Source organism: Berghia stephanieae, chromosome 1, assembly GCF_034508935.2.
Source record: "Berghia stephanieae isolate SIO BIC M18660-M18661 chromosome 1, UCSD_Bste_1.3, whole genome shotgun sequence".
NCBI classification, from domain to species: domain Eukaryota; kingdom Metazoa; phylum Mollusca; class Gastropoda; order Nudibranchia; family Aeolidiidae; genus Berghia; species Berghia stephanieae.
The window spans coordinates 42,554,898-42,575,684 of record NC_088360.1 but is presented as its reverse complement, the minus strand read 5'-3'; the positions used below and the strand labels follow the sequence as shown (position 1 = coordinate 42,575,684).

Sequence of the window (20,787 nt, the reverse complement as noted above, 5' to 3'; positions counted from 1 at the left end):
GTTCCACGAATACAGGAAGAGTAGTCTTATGACGAACTTCCGAGATTGCGCATTCGAGGGTGTGTTGTTCACGAGTAGTATAAAAGCGGTAGCCCTCTTCACAAATGACTTGTTTTGCTTTCGGCACGCTCGCTCGACACCCTGACAAGAGGAATAGATTTCTTTCATATTACCTCAAATTTTCGTTTATAGCAATATAATCTCAATAATCAGAATGCCACCAACAATACCAGAAACCTCAACTGGTTCACACAAGTCAGGTTAGAAAAGAACCTTTAATTTTCGATTTAGTATCATTTCCCGAGATCGTGTTAAATAACCCTTGACCTTTCGTGACCTTTCGGTTCGTTTTAAAAGGGGTCGGGGGTCATAGGATTATTACCCGCTGCTCTGTGTGGCCTTGAGCAAGTCACCTCGCCCTAGCTCAGTTTGCGGCGTTGCACTGCGGCTGACGACTGGATTATTCCAGTTTTCCTTTGGAATATCTAGACTCTAAAGACACATTCCCCTTAATGGGATGAATCAAAATAAAAGGAATTTTGATATTATTATTAATAGCACTTTCTATCATTTTTGCTACTTTACTACTACTACTACCTACCTAGTACCGTTATTGTATTAGTATTTTAAATTTTATTTTTATTCTCTCTCTCTCTCTCTCTCTCTCTCTCTCTCTCTCTCTCTCTCTCTCTCTCTCTCTCTCTCTCTCTCTCTCTCATACACATGGCAATTTCAAGGATACCTAACTGCAGCATTTATGAGTTGTGTCTCGCCAATTATTTCGCTCTTTGAAAGAAGATAGCCTACTATATTTATGATTTACTTATGAAGAGTAGCAAAGATGGTTTGATTGTGAGGCCGGATGGACACCGTTATTAATGTATGTCAACAGCTGTTGTTATAAAAATGTTTTCGTATTATAATCAAGAGATAAACCTTGCTATCTAAAAAGATACTGACAGAGGTGCTTTCAACTGTATTAATAAGCATTGTAATTGTGTGGACATAATTAATTGAATTGAAGTCTATTTTTCTTACAGAAATATGGGAGGAGCTGGAAGAGACCCTTGGTCAAAGGATCATGGTGTTCGATGGTGGTATGGGCACCATGATTCAAAAGGAGCGATTTGAAGAGGATGATTTTCGCGGAGAATTATTCAAAGACCATCCCGGTAATTTGAAGGGCAACAATGACTTGCTAAGTCTTACCCAACCAAATGTTATTTGCAAGATTCACAAGGTAATGTTATACCTTTAAAAAAAAAAAAATCATTACATATTTTCAGATGTTTTTTATTTATTATGTGCTTGGTTGATTTTGGTTATTAACTTAAATTTACAGTTATAAAATTTGATTATTTGTCATTTCACAGGATTATTTATTAGCTGGTGCTGACTTTGTTGAGACTAACACCTTTAGTGGTACTTGGGTAGCACAGGCAGATTATGGTATGGAAAAAATGGTAAGTAAAAATCATTTATTATTATTATTATTATTATTATTATTATTATTATTATTATTATTATTATTATTATTATTATTATATTAAACAAGTAGCCTCTATTTTGAGGACAATAAAGATATTATTATTTAGACTATTATGTTGGAGTCTTCTTGTTTAAATAAGATAAATATCTTGTTTATCTTCCAGCTATGGAAACCTGCAAATAATGACGCAATTGAAGTTATAATAAAAAATCTTTTTATCACCCATAAACATTTTCATTTAAAACTGTCCTTGGAAATTGTTGGAAATTGTAATTCTAGAAGATTGGCTTTTTGGGGGAACGAATCTGACAGGGAGATTGCATGGTACCATAATATCTTATTTTCATCTATTGTTGGAATTCTATCTGATCTCATCAACATAATACTCCTCCTCTTTCCCTCTCTCCTCTTTCACATTTTTTTCACCACCACCAGTTCATCAACAGCTCAGTCAAAATAGTTTTCATCATCTCTCAGGTCTCTGTTTTCATAGTTCTTTGTTGAAAAATGAAGAGACAAGCTTGTGATCAGTCTGCTGGGTTCATTTATTTTTAATTAAAAATTGAACTTGGGATTATGACAATGAGCCTGCAAGAAAATATAAGATAACAAATGAAGAAATATTGGTCCTGGCAATTCTTTTTTTTCTTTTAATAGTGGCAACGAACAGTTGTGAAAAAGAACAATAGATTATTGAGGCTAAATCGGTTTAAATTCACTTTAACAGTTCATAAATAATATATGTCATAGTCCAGATTAAATGATAGGAAAGTCTGAGCTACCCACTGGCTTGAGTAGGAACACTTAAAAATGTGGTATTAATGATAATTGGTGATATGTTGATGAACGTCATCGCTATATTGGTCATTCGCCTTGCATGGCTTTGATAGATGTTACAATGTTGTACTAATCATGTCAAGGAGGCCAGTGACACACTTAATTTGCAAGAATAATCACCAGGCACTTTATGTTATTGATGAATATGTAATTGCATTATCTCTATTTAAGATTTCCTATTTTTAGATTTTTATTTATAATATTATTATTTAGGGATTCCCCCAAAAATATTTTTAAATCTAAATTTCCAAAAAGCCTACCTAGCTTGAAATCTTTAATTAAGTTTATCCCTTTTTAAAAAAAAAATTACATAGGCATGCTTGCTCAAATTATACAATGAAGACTACCTTTTCATTTTTATGACATGAGTGGTGAAATATTTTAATTTTGATAAGGATGCAGATGCGGTTAAAAAATATCTGAAGATGTCGCAGAGTTAGTGTAGCATTAATGATATTCATAATGGGATATATTTAGTTTTAATTATTTGCACAGCATAAATTTTTATTTTTTTTGGAAACAGGTGTATCGAATAAATTACGAATCAGCCAAACTAGCAAGAAAAGCATGTGATGAAGTTGCTTTGGAAACTGGTAGGATAATCGTGTTTTAATGTTGCTATTCAAATGTTCTATTTTCTTATTGTCACTATAATAATTACTTTTAGTATAATACCAATATTACTATATTATAAATGCTCATATTTATTTTTGGTGCCCAATGTTCTTCCTCGAATGAGTTTGATAAAGGTTTTCTCATAGTATTTTATGCTGAGTTCAGAACTATTTGATTTGTAATTGCAATCATGGATCATAATATTTTGCTATATTTTTATTTCTTTTATATATCGATTTGTGTTAGCATTTCCATCATATTCTTTCCATTTTATAAATGGCAATTGTGTCTCTTTTGTCGTAAGGTGTGAAAAGGTATGTGGCTGGTGCAATGGGACCAACAAATAGAACACTTTCCATTTCACCATCAGTGGAACAGCCAGAGTTCAGGAACATCAGTAAGTTGTATTAATCAAGACAAAATAATGTGTACAAGACCTGTAAGGGAAATAACTGTTTGAGTCCATCATGTTATTCTAACTTAATACAGGGCTTCTGCATCTAATCCATTTGTATTAGTTGCAACTTTCATGCCACTAGCATTAAAATATGATTGTACTTATTGAAGAAGAGATTTTCCGTTTCATGAGATTTTATAGGGATGTGTGTTGGGAAGGACATTAGTAGTAGTAATATTGATAAGCTGTTGAAATCAATCGAAGTATTTTAATTATTATTGTTGTTCATCATCATCATCATCATTGTCTTTTTCACCCTGGGTCAGGGTATAGGCCACAGACAAACAGTTTCCATCCTTCTCTATCCTGAGCCAACTTTTTTATCTCATTCCAGGTCTTACCACTTTTCTGTATATCAGCTTCTTTAATTCTTCTCCATGTTCCTCGTGGCCTTCCCCTTGATCTTCTGCCCTGAGGGTTCCAGTCCAATACTTTCTTTGTTATAGTTGAGTCATTCTTTCTAAGCGTGTGTCCAATCCACCTCCATCGTCTTCTTCCTATTTCCTCTCCCACTGGTTTCTGCTGTGTTCTTTTCCATACTTCTTCATTTTTTATTCTATCCATCCATTTTATTCTGAGTAGCTTACGCATGCACCTGTTTACGAAAATCTGTACCCTCCTTATACATGCCTGTGATGCGTTCCAAGTTTCACATCCATACAGTAGGACAGACTTCACGTTTGAGTTGAAAAGTCTTAGCTTTAGTCGAAGGGAAATATCTTTAGTTCTCCAAACTCTGTTCAAAGATGTGAATGCAGCCTGTGCCTTTCCTATTCGTGCTTTCACCTCTGCTTCCGTGCCTCCATCCTTGTCAATTATACTTCCGAGATAGCAGAAAGTGTCTATATCTTCGAGTTCCTGATCTTTTACTTTGATCTGCTCCCTTTGACGCGTACCTATCCTCAAGACCTTTGACTTTGCAGGGTGAATTCTTAGACCAATTGATTCCGAGAGGCTGTTTATAATTGTGGTTTTTGCTTGCATCTGGTCCTGGGTGTGGGACAAAAGAGCCAGATCATCTGCAAAATCCAGATCATCCAACTGTGTCCAGGGGGTCCACTGTATCCCATTTCTTCTCCCTTTGGAGGTTTCCTTCATTAGCCAATCAATGGCAAGAATGAACAGGAATGGAGAGAGCAAGCATCCCTGCTTGTCACCAGTCTTAATTTCAAAGCTGTCAGTAAACTGGTCTTCATGTACAACCCTGCAACTTGATCCTTCATACATTTCCTTAATGAGGTTACTATCTTTTCAGGGAGTCCATAATGTGCCAGAATTTTCCACAATGTTTCTCTGTCAATACTGTCGAAAGCCTTCTCGTAATCCAGGAAGTTGACAATAAGAGGAGAGTTCCATTCTATAGACTGTTCCACTATGACTCGCAGAGAGGCAATCTGGTCGGTGGTTGAACGGTTTTTCCGAAAACCTGCCTGTTCGTCCCGCAGTTTAGCATCTGTTGCATTCTTAATTCTCTCTAAAATAATTCGGTTGAAAACCTTTCCTGGGATAGAAAGAAGAGTGATGCCTCGATAATTATTACAATTACTGAGGTCCCCTTTCTTTGGAAGCTTGATAAGATGTCCTTCCTTCCAATCCTTTGGGAATATCCCGTCATTCCAGATTCTCTCAAATAGTGGGTGCAGGGCCTCAGCATTTCTTTCAGCATCAACTTTTAGAGCCTCCGGTGGAATCTGGTCTGGTCCAGCAGCTTTCTCCCTTTTCATCTTATTAATGGCACCCACAATCTCTGCTATCGACGGTGGATCACAGCTAATTGGTAGCTCAATCCTTGCAGGCAAAATTTCTGGCTGGTTGTCTGGTGGTGGTCTGTTCAGAAGGCAGTTGAAATGTTCCCTCCATCGTTCAGATTGAGCCTCTTTTCCAAAAATAGTTTTCCCATCTTTGTCTTTGACTGGTATCTCTGGTTTCCCATATTTTCCAGCAAGTGTCTTGGTAGTTTGATAAAGGATCCTCATGTGTCCTCCAGTCGCTGCTGCTTCTGCTTTCTCGGCAAGTCTGTTCATGAATGCTTCCTTGTCTTTCTTCACAGATCTTTTGACTTCCTTAGCTATGGCTCGATACTGCTCTTGTGCATCCAGTCTTGAAGCCCTTGTTCGGCTTGCATTCACTTGTTCCTTCCTTGTTCTCCTCTTTTCAATAAGGTCCAAGGTGGTTGGACTTATCCATTCTTTATGTTCCGATTTCTTTACCCCCAATACCTCGTGGCAAGTTGTTATGTAGACTTCCTTGATCTTTGCCCAATGTGACTCTACATCTATGTCCTCCTCGAGCTCAGTAAGAGGTTGGAATCTATTACTCAATTGTAGTTTGAATTCCTCATTCTTTTCCCCATCAAGTCCATTCACCTCGAATTTTTTTCTTGTATGTGATCTGGTCCCATGTTTTCTGAGTCGGAGCTTAAGCTTTGCCAATAGCAGGTGGTGGTCTGATCCAACATCTGTCCCTCTCCGTACTGTCACATCTTCCAATGAACGTCTGAATCTACGAGAGATACAAAAATGATCAATCTGATTCTCTGTCACACCATCTGGTGAGACCCAAGTTGCTTTGTGGATCCTCTTATGGGGGAACACTGATCCTCCAATCACCAAACTGTTGAATGCACAGAAATTTGCAAATCTCTCACCATTATCGTTCATTTCTCCCATGCCATGACGTCCCATGATACCTTCATAACCTACGTTATCCTGTCCCACTTTTGCATTAGCATCTCCCATCAATATGTTGATGTCTTTCCTTGGCAACTTGTCAATGACTTGTTGTAGCAGACTATAAAATGTATCTTTGTCCTCATCTGTTGCATCATTTGTTGGGGCATAGATCTGTACAATGTTCATGCTGATCTTCTTACTCCGTGTTGTAAAGGACGCCATGATGAGCCTTTCTCCGTGTTGTTCCCATCCTCTCACTTGACTTTTGGGCAAACTTGCTTAGAATTATTCCTACTCCCTGTGTATGAATCCCGTCCCCTCTCCCTGAATATAAAATCTTCTCCCCAGACTTGAGGTGTTTCTGTCCGGATTGTATCCAGTGGGTTTCGCTTACTCCAAGTATATGCAGCCTGTATCTTCTCATCTCAGTCACAACTTGAGAGCTTTTTCCTGCTTCATACATGGTGCGAACGTTCCACGACGCAATTCGAAGCTGCTTGTTTGGCGAAGACGTCATCGGGTCAGCAGAGTCCTTTCGGCTTTGTCTGTTGTCCTTCATAAATTCTGTAATTCCAGAAACTCTTCGGTCGCCCAAGCTAAAAAAAGGATTTGGTTTGTCTGTCTGCGTTTCTGTAACGGTTTGAGTTTAACGGAAAGGGGTGTTAACCATACATGGTGCGAACGTTCCACGACGCAATTCGAAGCTGCTTGTTTGGCGAAGACGTCATCGGGTCAGCAGAGTCCTTTCGGCTTTGTCTGTTGTCCTTCATAAATTCTGTAATTCCAGAAACTCTTCGGTCGCCCAAGCTAAAAAAAGGATTTGGTTTGTCTGTCTGCGTTTCTGTAACGGTTTGAGTTTAACGGAAAGGGGTGTTAACCCTTTGCCGACCCCCAACCTGGAGGACCAGGTGACTCGAAGATGGGAGAATCACACACCATTAGTCGCCTTTTACGACACGCTGGCTTGGCGTTGGGCTATTCTTGACCCTCTCAGTTGAGGGACCCCGGACACCACACGGGGCATTGTTGTTCATGTTATTATTATTATTATTTTTATTATCATCATTATCGTTCCTATTATTTGAAAGTTTCATCTATTTTCTTTTCTTTTAAATCAGCTTTTGACCAGTTAGTGGATGCTTACAGTGAGCAAGCTCAGGCTCTGCTTGATGGTGGAGTTCATGTACTTCTGGTGGAAACCATCTTTGATACCCTCAATTCTAAAGCTGCTATATTTGCCATAGAAAATGTTTTTGATAAAAGGAAATGTAGAGTCCCTGTGTTTGTAAGTCTTCAGTGTTGCTTAAGACTTTTAATTGATTAACAATCGTTTTTTCTTTTAATTTTTATAAAAGAAACAAAGTTCTGGAAAATTTTTAAATTAGTATCAAAGATCAGTCGTTCGATCAACAGTTGAACAATCTGAGCTGCTGATTTCTGTTATACGCTTGTTGTTACTTGTGTTATTTTGGCAAGTTGTTTTCTGAATTGATTTTCACTCTGTTTTTTTTCATGTTTAAGTCTACATCATCTTACTACATCTTAAATATATAATAATAATAATAATAATAATAATAATGATAATATAAGCAATATGATAAGCATTTCTGAGTGGAATTTTAATTTTGAATTTTGATAAAAATTAGTAATGAAATTTTAATCTTATGTTTGAGTTAGGACATGGAGAATTAGAGTCCATATTTTAAGTGTTCTTTGCAATACAGTCATTTCATTGTTTTTATATATAATTACATGTGTTTAACAGATATCTGGAACTATTGTTGACAAGAGTGGGCGGACACTTTCAGGTCAAACGACAGAGGCATTCATCACTAGTGTTAGCCATGCAAGGCCTATGTGTTTAGGACTTAACTGTGCCTTAGGAGCTTCTGAGATGAGGCCTTTCGTTGAAGCCATGAGCATGAACACAACTTCATTTGTTCTATGTTATCCAAATGCAGGTCAGATATTGTTTCAAGTTAAATAGAAAGTTTGATCTCTTTTTGCTATATTTGTTATTTACATACTTATTTGTAAATTTATTTTTGATAGCAGCGTGGCATGGAAAGCATATTGAATCTACTAATGATGCATTTACACAACTTCCAAATGTATACAAGCTGCTGGATGTCATTGTTAAGGGATCTTAAAATGGCATAATCACAAGATATGCATCTGATAAGGTCAGCGTAACAGGGTGGTAATCGATTACTTTAAGATTAGTCCTTCAAAGTATAATGTATATTATTTAAAGTATTGTCTTATTTTCATATACTATTTTGTATTGTTGAAGTTAGTTCTTTTGCTCAACTTTATAATGTTGTATATTTGTTAATTGGGGTTTTATTCACAGGTCTCCCTAATACTTTTGGAGATTACGATGAAACTCCTGAGTACACTGCATCACAAGTTGGGGTGAGACTTTAAGATATTTGATGATATGTGAAAAGTTTTCTTTCATAGATTTCATTGATCTTTGCCAGAATTAAGGATTCATAAAATTATGCCATTTGCAAAGTCCAAAATCATTATTTATGTTGCCACTCGTGTTCACTTGTCTTTTTAAAAATAATTCATATTTAAGCAGTGTTTGTTATTCTTTTTCAGGAATTCATGAAGTCTGGTCTTATAAATATTATTGGTGGCTGTTGTGGAACCACACCAGAGCATATCAAGTAAGAATAGGTTTTCCCACTTTTGATAGCAATAATATCAATGTTATTTCAGGCCTGTAAATCCTCAGGCAATTACCTGAAACCAGACAATCCATTATTCTCTACTTCAGAGGACATAATATATGACAAAAATAAATTTAAAGAAATTATTTGCTCTAGTATGAAAAAAAAAACAAATTAAATTAAAATTTTTAATTACGGGAAATGTAAAACAGTGGATGACAATTCAGAAGCACGGAAGCAACCCCCCCCCCCCCCCCTCTTTCTCTCTCTCTCTCTCTCTCTCTCTCTCTCTCTCTCTCTCTCTCTCTCTCTCTCTCTCTCTCTCTCTCTCTTATTTTTTTATATATGAAAAAAAATAATTTTGAATGTTCCCCTTCATGAATGTATGAAACTATTTAGGTCTTGAGTGATGATTCTGTTGACATTGCTCTTTCATTTAGAATGACTGTCCCTTTAAGGTGGTTAACATATCAAGTGTTCAATAATACGACTGACATAGTTAAGAATTTTACTTGTCATTTTTCTTATCAACATGTGAAAATGTCATGTCCATTTGTCAACTGGGGAAAAAAAGAATGCAATACCTTGCTGTCCTTTAAAAATTGGACATTTTGCTTGACTAATTATAATCAAAATATTAATTGTTGCATTGTCTCGTTTAGCCATTTAAAACATTTAAACCACATTTGGTTGTCATTGAATATAGAGGCAATCAAAACAGATTTTGAAGATTAAAATTATTATTGTCAGCAATAAATGAAAATGAACATATTGGAATGGAGAAAATTTTATTTTTCTCTCGACCATCTCTCAAATGTGATAAGATGAATTAAATCATGTTTCATTAAAAAAAAAAATTAGATATGGTATTATCTTTATTGGCTGCATGGGTACATCAGTTTCATAGGAAATTGGCAGGTGAGTTGAGAGATTATGGCTCTCAGTTGCTCAACAAACACATATACTGCTCAGTGCGACTCTTTCTGTCCCCTCCCCAGTGAAACTACAAAGAATACTAGCAAAAATGTGTGCCTGCATGGTTCAGCTGATGCTTTTTTCTGTGCATTATGCTAGTTGATAAGATATAGGAGCATTGTGTGGCAGCATTTTTTAGCACACCATGCGTTAATAGGGATAATACGATATTACAATTTTTAGGTCATTTAAATCTTATCTCATTGATCTGATAGTGGTTGATATTTCTTTATGTCAACTTCTAGGGCAATAGCTGAAACTGCCAAGCTGTACAAACCTAGAATTCCACCTCAGCAACTTCACCAAGAACACTTGTGTCTCTCTGGTAGGCTCTTTGTTTGTGTGCTTATAATAATAATGCTGGAAAAGTGAACAAAGTATTATATGCCTCCATAGTGGAGGAATTACAATTCTGTTGTTGATTTTACTGTCAATATGCATAGAAATCCAATATACATGATTGTATTTCAGAAATCCTGAGAGGCAGAGGAAATATCAAAGGAAAAGATTTACTTATTAAGTTCGAATAGAAAAAATAATATTGTAGCAGTTGACATAAAAAGAGACCATTATACCTTTCCAAATTCATAATAAGGAACCATAAAAAGAGAAAGAAAAAAATATTTCGGGACTAATGGAGGCAAACGTTCTTGGTCACAATTAGAGGATGGATACCATCAAAGAAAATTATTTGTTTTCATAATTTATAATATTTTGCTAGCTGGAGTATATATAAATGTAAAAAAAAAATAGGGGGGGGGGGGGGGGGGGGTAGGGTCGTTTGGTTTGGTTTTGTTTTTTTAGAGGACGGGACTGATGATTTTAAATGAACAGAATTCAATTTTCAATTCCTGCAATTCTTGCATGTTAGGATCAAATATGCTGATAGTGATGATTTGTCTCCATAGACGTGTTAAAAATTATCAATATATTGTTTTGAATCGATTAACATTTTTTCTGTTTTGTGAAATTAAAACCAAGATTTATTTTAGTATGAGCTAATTCTTTAAATACTAATTTTAGCATGATATTACTGTATAATTTTTTAGTCAATACATGTGTCTATCTGTCAACCAAAGTTTACTTCTTACCATCTGTCTTTCAGGTTTGGAGCCATTTTATATCTCGCCACTGACAAACTTTGTAAATATTGGAGAAAGGTGCAATGTAGCAGGTTCTCGAAAGTTTTGCAGGTTGATCAAAACAAGAAAGTTTGAGGTATGACTACATGGGCTTTCAATTATAATTTTCATGCATACTTAGATGTTGAATAACACTTTGATTTTCAAAATCGAAGTTCAGGATAAGTCTGTGCATTTGTACTTGAAATATCTAATGTAAGAGAAATAGACCATTCAATATTAACGATGTACACAATCACTGCAGGAACCCAAGCAAGGCTTGGATTCTAATGGTACTGCACATTAGTAATTAGAACAAAATTATGCCTTTACTAAGGTTGTTCAATTGCATATGTACTGGGGTTATTTTTTTTGTTCAATGAATAGATTATTCTTCTTCGTTGTTGTCCCTTTTTATTTTCTTTTTTTTTTTAAGAAATAAAGTTGCTTTGTTGGGTCATGTTAAAGATGAGTGAATTGATGTGATTCCTAATCATACCCATTTGCTTCTTGTATTACCAGGAAGCCTTGAGTGTTGCCAAAGAGCAAGTTGAGAATGGAGCCCAAGTTTTAGACATCAACATGGATGAAGGAATGTTGGACGGTGTGGCTGCCATGACACATTTTGTCAACCTCATCTCATCAGAACCTGAGATTGCCAGGGTAGGTCACGAACAAAGTGAAGCTGCTCATCTCTTTCTTATTTTATTTTTTTTTTTAGATATTTGTTATCCTAAGTGCAGTAAAGCAAACTTGAAATACTAGTAATTGTAAGCTTCTTTAAACTTTAAATTCTAAAGATTTTTATGCAGATAATTAAATGGATCCTAGTTTATCACTCATGTGGACTTTCAAATCCTGAAACTCACATACTGTATCAATTTTGGTGCATCTTTTGTTGGTTGCTAAACTTATAAGAGCCTCTTTTGGGACTGTTTTTTTTTATGCAGCATCAATAGATTAACTTCAAGTGAATATTTACATACAAGTTTGGTTTTCGCTCTTTAGTTCTCATCTGTTCGGCATTTAGAAATCTAAATTTTTGGTAGATTATGTTCGTCTAGAAAACAAATGTAAACTGAAAATGTTGCTTGTTTGTATCTTTTACTTGTGTCCAAACAGCTGGGTAGGGATCCTGACCTCCCATAGTGGGCAGGGAGGTACATGCTGTGTCTTCTATCCCCCCAACCCGTTTTCCAATTGTTTCCTGTCGTTGTCTTGGAATGAGATTACTTGGTTTTGTCCTGGCCCTGGCCGGAGTTCCTTAGCTGGGAGGGAAACAGTCGATTGTAATAGTTTTGGAAGATGATATTTTTTTCCTTGTTATGCATTGTATTATGTTTAGTTAAAATATTATATTATATGATTTGTAAACATTTGAGTTGGGACCTGTGCTTGTGTCTGGATGAAACTTTTAGGTGATCTCAAACTAAGTACTTTGACGGTGTGCTCTTGGAATCTACATCTGTTTCCTATTTGAACCATTCCCCTTCATTTTACCTTTTCTTGGGTGCTTTAATTGTAATTCTAGAACTTTTTACTATCCCATTTTCTTCCTTTTTACTGGCGCTGATATGACCTTAATGTGTTGCAAGCGCCATAAAACCCTTAAAAACAAACAAAGTCCAAACAGTTTTTCATATCACCTCTTTTTTTTTTTTATTGTTCCTTTAATTTTTATTTTTGTTATCTATCGGTTTAGGTACCTTTGTGCATTGATTCCTCAAACTTTGCTGTCGTGGAAGCAGGTCTTAAATGTGCTCAAGGAAAGTGTATTGTCAACAGCATCAGTCTGAAGGGTGGAGAAGAGGAGTTCCTGAAGAATGCAAAGAAAATTCAGAACTATGGGGCTGCAGTTGTCATTATGGCATTCGATGAAGAAGGGCAGGTAACTAAAAGCTTAATCTTTAGTTCTACTTGATCAGATTCAATATGATCACCTTAAGTTAAACATCTAATCAAGTTGCCTTGCTTTTAGGATAAAACAACATTCAATTAGGTTAACTTGTTATGAAGATAACGATTGTGTTTTATAAAACTGAATTTACAAAAAATGAAAATCTTAGAAATTTGAAAAAAATTCCTTTAATACTGGCCTTGTAATCTTTTCTTTAAGATAATTGATCATGAATGTTCATGTTTTCAGACAATCATTGTTAATATTACACAAAGTGAAATTTTGTTTAGCTGTTCATTGTAAATTCCCCATAACTTTTGCTAAATGTGGGTTTATTGAATGTTTTTATCTGAAACTTCAAAGGCTTGACATGGGAATGGCTATGTCCTCATTATGGTTAAGATTTGTTATTCTGTTGTTGCAAGTCAGTCAATAGATGTTACATTTTGATTTCAAAATTTATTCTTTGTGAAGAAGTCTTTTAATTTGAAATGCATTTTTTTCCTTTCAGGCAGCTGATTCAACTCGTAAAATTGAGATATGCACACGATCATACAATCTCCTGGTCCAGAAATTGAATTTTAACCCAAATGATATCATCTTTGATCCAAACATTTTGACAATTGCAACTGGTATCGAGGAGCATAATAATTATGGTGTTGATTTCATCGAGGCAACACATATTATCAAGGTAGGGTATTTTAATACAGCATGGTTTGTTTTTAAGTCTTGTAAGTCTAAATTTGGATTATTTTGTTTAAAAAAGGAAAAAAAGCATATAGATAAATTTACAACAAAAGACAAATTCAGTTGTCATTTTCAGATTAAAATGTATATATTCTACACTTCTACACAGCCATAGTGGTGAAAAGTAAAAAAGTATGTGAACAAAAAGTAATTTTATTGGTGTTCTTCTGTCAGAGAGATTTTCGTAATTTACTAAGAAATTAGAGTTAATAGCACAATTTGTCTCAGATAAAGGTCATAAATGGCAAAGATTTCAGTATCTGATATATAGCATCTCTTAGTAAATCTTTTGTTGTTGACAAAGGTGGTTGATCACGAGCTTTTGTTTGTGATTAATTGTTCAATGTCAGAATGTCATGTGATATTAATGATAATGGACAAGGGATAAAACTCATGTGTGAGTAATTTACACTTTGAAAAGGGCAAACAATGGTAGGGTTGGTTTTGTTTGTTTTTTTTTAATGAAAAAGAAAATGCACATTGAATTCATGATCTAGTTGTGATCCAGCCCCGTTGAATGTAAGAATGAAGGACTGGAATGTTAGTGTGTGTTTATGCATAGAGCAGATTCTATCTCTAGTTTTACATTTTGATTGTATGATCATATGTTCTCTCAATTATTGTTATGATTATATGGAATTGAATTTATCTCTACTAGACATCCTTGCCTGGAGCCCGTGTGAGTGGAGGTGTGTCCAATCTCTCTTTCTCCTTCAGAGGGATGGAAAGAGTGAGAGAGGCTATGCACAGTGTCTTCCTTTATCATGCTATCAAGGTATGTTTCATACAAAGTTTACTTTTATGTCAGTTTGATTTAGTGGTTCGGATTACTGTGATTAAGAAATGTGTGCTCCTTTGTGAGCTAGTATGATTTGTAGCTATCTCAGACTTTAACTCTGCAATGTCTTTTTTCTCGTTTGCTTATATGTCAGGGAACAATATTTAAGATTGTTTTCTTGAACTAACCAATGTTATTACTTTTCAATGTGTCAAAAATTGTTGTGACAGTTCTAGCACCACTTTTAGATCATATGAACAATTGAGTAGGAAGAAATATTTTGATGAGAAGTTTTTAAAAGATTTTTCTGTGATTTTCAGAAAGGAATGGATATGGGTATCGTCAATGCAGGGGCATTGCCTGTCTATGATGACATTGATAAAAAACTTCTAGATCTGTGTGAGAATCTTTTGTGGAACAGAGACCCAGATGGAACAGAAAAACTTCTAGCATTTGCACAGGTGCGCACTATTTTACTTATTTATTTTCTGATTTGCGTTAGGTAATGACAAAAATAAACAGAGGGTTTGCCATTTTTTATTTTGGTGATGACTTGTAGCTATATGAATCGCTCATTAGCAGAGCATTCTTTTCACAAGCAAGGAGCTGGTATAAATTCTAGATGCAATCAAAGTTTTCCTGCTCCCTTCCCCTTCCCCCCCCCCACCCCCCTTTCCACACAGCAGTGATTGAGTAGCTGGGTCTGTCAGATTACGAGCAGAGTTTCTTGCGATAGAGTAGCATTTTATCCTTAGGGTAGCAAGCAATTGCTATTTTCTGTTTAATGCTATAAAAAGTAGGACAAACAACAACTTCATGGGCCTTATACTAATCTAGCTTAGCAAGAGTCACGCAAAAATTATCTGGACATGTTGATCAACTGCGTGTCTTAATAATCATGCAAGATTATGTCAAATTTTGAAAACAATTAAATGATAAAATATTAATTATTTTATAAAGTTTATGAACTAAAAGATAAAATATGACTAGAAATACGCAAAAAAAAAAAAAAAACAAGCAAAAATTGCAAAATTTAATGTTATTGCAGATTCTTATTCCTGGCGTTCTATTCAATGTTTAGGGATCATTACCTCCTGGAATAAGGGATATTGAAGTGTTAACTATTTCAATCTTATTTTAGGAAATGTCCAAAGACCCTAAAGCAAAGGCAGATCAGACAGATGAGTGGAGAAACAACCCTGTGGAGGAAAGGTTGTCTTATTCTCTCATCAAGGTAAAAAATTATTTACGGCAAATGAGGAAGTGGATGAAAGTAGTTTGTCCGCATTGTATTGTCAAATCTATCCAACTTAAGGCCATATCCTACATATTAAGTCATAAGTTTTTTATTACATCATTTTTATGATTTTTGCTGGAGTATTTCTTAAAATTTCATAGAATAGAATCTGATATGTTTTATTAAAATATATATTGAACTGCGTCACATATGTAATTAGAGAAAGGGTAATAGGGAAAATAGTTCAGGGATATTATATGATTGCATTGTTAATTCTTTTATTTATTTATTTATTTTTGTATTTTTAAAGGCTATAATGTTTATATTATAAACCCTTTAATTTATGTGTTATATTATAACCTTTCATGATTAGTGTTGATCGTTTTTAAACACAATTTTTTTAGAACTCTGAAATGATAGATTAAATAGTTGATTACTCCAAACTCTTTGTTTTTGGTTTGAGCATATTGCAGTCGAATAAAATAAACAAAATGTTCCCATGTATGTTAGACAATTTGACTTTGTTTATGTCCTATGTAAGTCTTAAATTCCTTCAAGAAATTGTTGAGTCAATTTTAATCTTGAAGACAGCACTGTTATTTGGTGACAATGTCCTTGTTTTAATTTAAAAAATGATTTCGCCTTGCTGATTTGTTCACATAGATAGGGTTTTTGTTTTAGACACATTTATTATATGGATAACAAGAAGGTATGTGATATGAACGAACTTGTATATCGTGTTTTTAAAAACTTGCTCATTATTTTAAAATTATTTCAATGCAGGGAATTGACAAATATGTAATTGAGGATACAGAGGAGGCCAGACTTAACAAAGAATTATATCCTAGACCCCTCAACGTTATTGAAGGACCTCTCATGAAGGTTAGTTTTTCAGGTATTTAATGATAAATAACAAGAACAAATTGAGTTATTGTTGTGTTTTTATTATTATTATTATTATTATTATTATTATTTTATTATTATTATTATTATTATTATTATTATTATATTATTATATTATATTATTTATTATTTATTATTATATTATTATTATTATTTATTATTTTATTATTATTATTATTATTATTATTATTATTATTATATAATTATCATTTTATTATTATTATATATCATTATTATTATTATTATTATTATTATTATTATTATTATTATTATTATTATTATTATTATTATATTTATTATATTTATCGTTGTTACCTATTTTTATACTGTTTTGATTTGGATTAAGGGCTTTACTGATGTTTCTTATGATTAATCTTATTGATTTTATCATACTCTTCAACTCTTTTTCCATAGGGGATGGGTGTGGTTGGTGATCTCTTTGGTGCAGGCAAGATGTTTTTGCCGCAGGTCATCAAGTCAGCTAGAGTGATGAAGAAGGCAGTTGGACATCTTGTACCTTTTATGGAAAAAGAGAAAGAAGAGATGAGGATTGCAGAAGGATTGGCTGCAGATTCTGTCAGTATTTTTGATCATATTTTTATCATATATTTTTAGATTTGAAAAAAAAAAACAAAAGTGATAAGGCTGAGAGTCATGACAAATTATGTTTTGTTTTTCTCTTCAGTAAATGTATTGAAAAATGTTTTCACCAAATTTGAATTAGATGTATAAAATTATACAAGATACAAATGTCTTTGACCTTGAAATGACATTTTTTTAAATTAAAGAAACCCCTTTATTCATCCCCCATGGTAAATTTTCCTTTAGGGTCTATTCCAAGGAAACACTGAAATAATCCAGACATGAGCCGCAGTACACAGCTTTGACATTTTCTGACAGCTTAAATAAGAAAGATTTATCTTTTCTCTTTTTCTTTCATTCATAAGGTAAATTTTCATTGTTTTACTAAATCAATAGGAACCAACTTATTCCGGGACCGTTGTCATTGCTACAGTCAAAGGAGATGTCCATGACATTGGCAAAAATATTGTCGCTGTTGTCCTTGGCTGTAACAACTACAAGTGAGTCATTTAGTACACGTTTGAAAAGTTTATTACTGAAATAATTTTTATTTTTTTTTATTGGAAAAAATTTTCACATTGTTTTGAAATGTTACTTTCCTTTTATTTATCCATTGAATGTGAACAAAGTGAGTGGATAAGGCATTGAGTCGCAGGTTTGCCAATCAGTATGATTTCTCATATTTTAATCAGTGCTGATGGTTTTCCTCGGATCCGCGGAAATCTGCGATTTTTGCGTCAGAGGAGGAATTTCCTCCTTTATCTTCTTCTTCTTCGTTCCTCTGATGGACATCTATGGCTGCAGTCCGATATCTGCTATGAAGTCTGTGGTCCGCTTTAGGTCCTCAGCCTCACCATAGAGCTTTGTGTTGAGTGTTGTAGGGGTGACCCAGTGATTCGAACGTTGCATGTTGTATAATGGGCAATCCATAAGCACATGTAAAGTGGTTTCATGGTCGGTTCCACATGGGCAATAAGGGGTTGTTCCAATACCTAGCTTTGTAAACATATGTCCTCTTAGTCTATTGTGTCCTGTTCGGAGGCGGAATAGGGTGACCTGGCTACTTCTCTGAATGGCATGGATTGGATCCTGCTTGTTGTGTTCCAGGTGTGTGTCATTCCTTTCTTTGTCTATTTTTAGCTTTATTATTTTCTTTTGCTGATGGTAAGTGATTGACGACTTCGGTTGATCCTTCTGGGCTCCTTCTTTGGCCAGTTGATCGGCAATTTTATTTCCATATATACCTACATGACTTGGAATCCACTGCAGCACAATTTTTCCTGTTTTATCAGATAAGCCCTCAAGGGCCTCCACAGTGTGTGCGGCTTCAGAGTCCTGGTAATTTTCAATAGACCGGAGAGCATCATCAGAGTCTGTCAAGTAAACCACATTTTTTCCGTATATTCTGTGATCTCTGGATAGTTCTTTTGTTGCATTGAGGTTGGCTTTTTCTTCAGTTTTAGTACTTGTGCACATTGAACCCACTGATACAGATATTTTTGTTTCTGTTTTATCTGTCCAGTGTATGAGTGCACCAGCACCTCCATTCATGAGGGGGCCGGAAACAGAGCCATCTGTATAAACTCTTATCCAGTTGGTCATTGGGTATTTTTTATCGATCATCTTTAGGGTTTGAGCATTGTCATTATTGCTTCGAATGTTTTTCTTGTTGATGGTTATGAATTTTTGTTTCTTTTTCCACAGTGGTGGTTTGAGATTTGGGACATTGATTTGGGCAATATCTTCCTTTGGTGTCACTTTATATTTGCTCTCTAGTTTTTGTCCCAAGGCGATGAAGTTTTCCCTTTTGAGTCGATTCTCTTTCTTTTCCATTGTACTTGGATGCAGTGGTTGGGATTCCATGAATTTTATCTTTGAGAATTGTGTCATTATTTTTAAATTTCGTTGTTCTTTGAGAGGTTTTATTCCTGTGTGGGTTTCCATCTTGTGAATTGGTGTTGTTTTCATTGCTCCAGTGATCACGCGTAGGCATTGGTTTTGGACTTTTTCAACCTTTTGAAATTAAGCCTGTGAGCACGTTTCCCACGCCGATATGGCATAGTCTATTGCAGGTCTTACATATCCAATATATGTCTTCTTCAGGACGTTTTGAGTTTGCTCCCCATTGCATTCCAGCAAGTTTTCGGAGAAGCTGCATTGTCTTGTACCCTTTCTGTTGACTTTCATCTATTTGATGTTTCCAAGTGAGTCGAGGGTCGAATTTCACTCCTAGATACTTAGGCATAAGGTCTTCTCTCAGAATCTTTCCATCCAAAGTTAATCGTATAGATTGCTTTTTGGTTGATAAGCTGAATGTTGTGTATGTGGTTTTATCAGCATTTACACTCATACCCCAGTCTTTTGTCCATTTGCTCAAAGCATCAAGAGTCATCTGTATCCTGGCCTTTGCAGTACCAATATTTCTTTCAGTGCATATCAGTGCAAGGTCATCTGCATACATGGCTGCTTTTACTCCTCTGCATTTGGTTTCGCACATGTCATTGATAAATACGACAAAGAGGGTTGGTGAGAGAACCCCGCCTTGTGGTACTCCATTTGTCATGTTCGTTAGCTTGCTTTTAGAGTTTTGAGATTGGACTCTTGCTTTTCGATTTGTGAGGTAATCTTTAATCCATGCAAACATGTTGTGTGAAACGTTGGCTTTCTTAAGTTTGAGAAGTAGTCCTTTTGTCCAGACTTTGTCAGATACCTTTTCCATATCCACCCAAACTGTGACTGTGTGTTTTTTTTCTTGGTAGCCATTTTCGATCAACTGCGAGATGTATGTTATCTGGTCCTCTGTGCAGCGAAATTGTCTGAAACCAGCCTGTTCATCTGATATCAACTTATTGCTTTCTAAATACCATTGGAGACGGCGATTAACAATTCTCTCCATCAGTTTGCCCAAGCAGCTTGTCAAACTTATTGGTCGGTAGCTTTCGGGTTTATCTTTTGGCTTGCCATCCTTCTTTATTGGTATCATGGTTGCCTGTTTCCATTTGAGCGGAATTTTACCCTGTTTCCAACTTGCATTGAACATTTCATTTTCCTCTTTGTGAGGGTTCCTAGGTGTTTCAACATGTCATTAGTACCATCATCTGGACCTGGTGATTTGTTCGTTTTTAGAGATTTCAAGGCAATTTCTACTTCTTTTTTAATCGAACTGAACATGGCATCATCTGTGGATTCTTTGGGTGTATCCTTGTGTTTTCTCAATTCTTTGTGGACTTCTCATTTTCGTTCTTTTCTAATCTGTATACTCTCAACACTTGAGTACTGCTTCATAAAACAGTTTGCTGCTTGTTTTTTTGTTGAGAATCCTCCCCTGATCATCTTCTACTGATGGTGCAGCATATCTGTTTTCTTGTCCACTTAGAGCTTTGGTTAGGTTCCATAACTTTCTTCCGTCTCTGTCGTAGTCAAGTTGTCTGGTTTTTTCATGCCATGCTTCCTGTTTTGCTTTTATTGTTTCTTTCCTGAGAGTTGTTTCAGCCTCTTTGTAAATTTCCATATTTTCATCATTTGGCTCTCTCTCTGCTTTTTTTCTGTGTTCGGTGACTAGGCTGTTGAGACTTCCTAATTTTTCAGTCCATCCTGGACAGTAGTCCTTTCTTGATCCTCTGGAGATTGATTCTTTTGCAGCTTTCATGATTGATTTTGTGAATGCTTTGGCTGATTTTTCCACATTCCTTGTTTTACAGTTTATCTATTTTGTATAACTATCAGTCAACTTTGAAAACAGAGTCCAGTCTGCTTTTTTATAATTCCATCTCGGAGGTGGTGCCTTTCTGTCTTTTGC

General features: G+C 35.2%; 1 protein-coding gene across 1 annotated transcript in view; it reads left to right on the top strand.

Annotated features, from left to right (window-relative positions):
* Positions 1–49: 49 nt before the first annotated feature.
* Positions 50–20,787, top strand: part of LOC144975070 (methionine synthase-like) — a 36,579-nt gene continuing 15,841 nt past the window's right edge. Inside the window, exons 1-20 of the mRNA XM_078918765.1 lie at positions 50–260; positions 1,041–1,240; positions 1,374–1,463; positions 2,850–2,919; positions 3,246–3,338; positions 7,189–7,355; positions 7,836–8,031; positions 8,424–8,485; positions 8,678–8,745; positions 9,969–10,048; positions 10,829–10,941; positions 11,367–11,507; positions 12,547–12,732; positions 13,253–13,432; positions 14,147–14,263; positions 14,587–14,727; positions 15,408–15,500; positions 16,287–16,385; positions 16,821–16,982; positions 17,385–17,488. Of these exons, the coding sequence (XP_078774891.1) occupies positions 215–260; positions 1,041–1,240; positions 1,374–1,463; positions 2,850–2,919; positions 3,246–3,338; positions 7,189–7,355; positions 7,836–8,031; positions 8,424–8,485; positions 8,678–8,745; positions 9,969–10,048; positions 10,829–10,941; positions 11,367–11,507; positions 12,547–12,732; positions 13,253–13,432; positions 14,147–14,263; positions 14,587–14,727; positions 15,408–15,500; positions 16,287–16,385; positions 16,821–16,982; positions 17,385–17,488 (2,408 nt within the window). The 5' untranslated portion in view covers positions 50–214. The remainder of the gene's footprint in view (positions 261–1,040; positions 1,241–1,373; positions 1,464–2,849; positions 2,920–3,245; positions 3,339–7,188; positions 7,356–7,835; positions 8,032–8,423; positions 8,486–8,677; positions 8,746–9,968; positions 10,049–10,828; positions 10,942–11,366; positions 11,508–12,546; positions 12,733–13,252; positions 13,433–14,146; positions 14,264–14,586; positions 14,728–15,407; positions 15,501–16,286; positions 16,386–16,820; positions 16,983–17,384; positions 17,489–20,787) is intronic.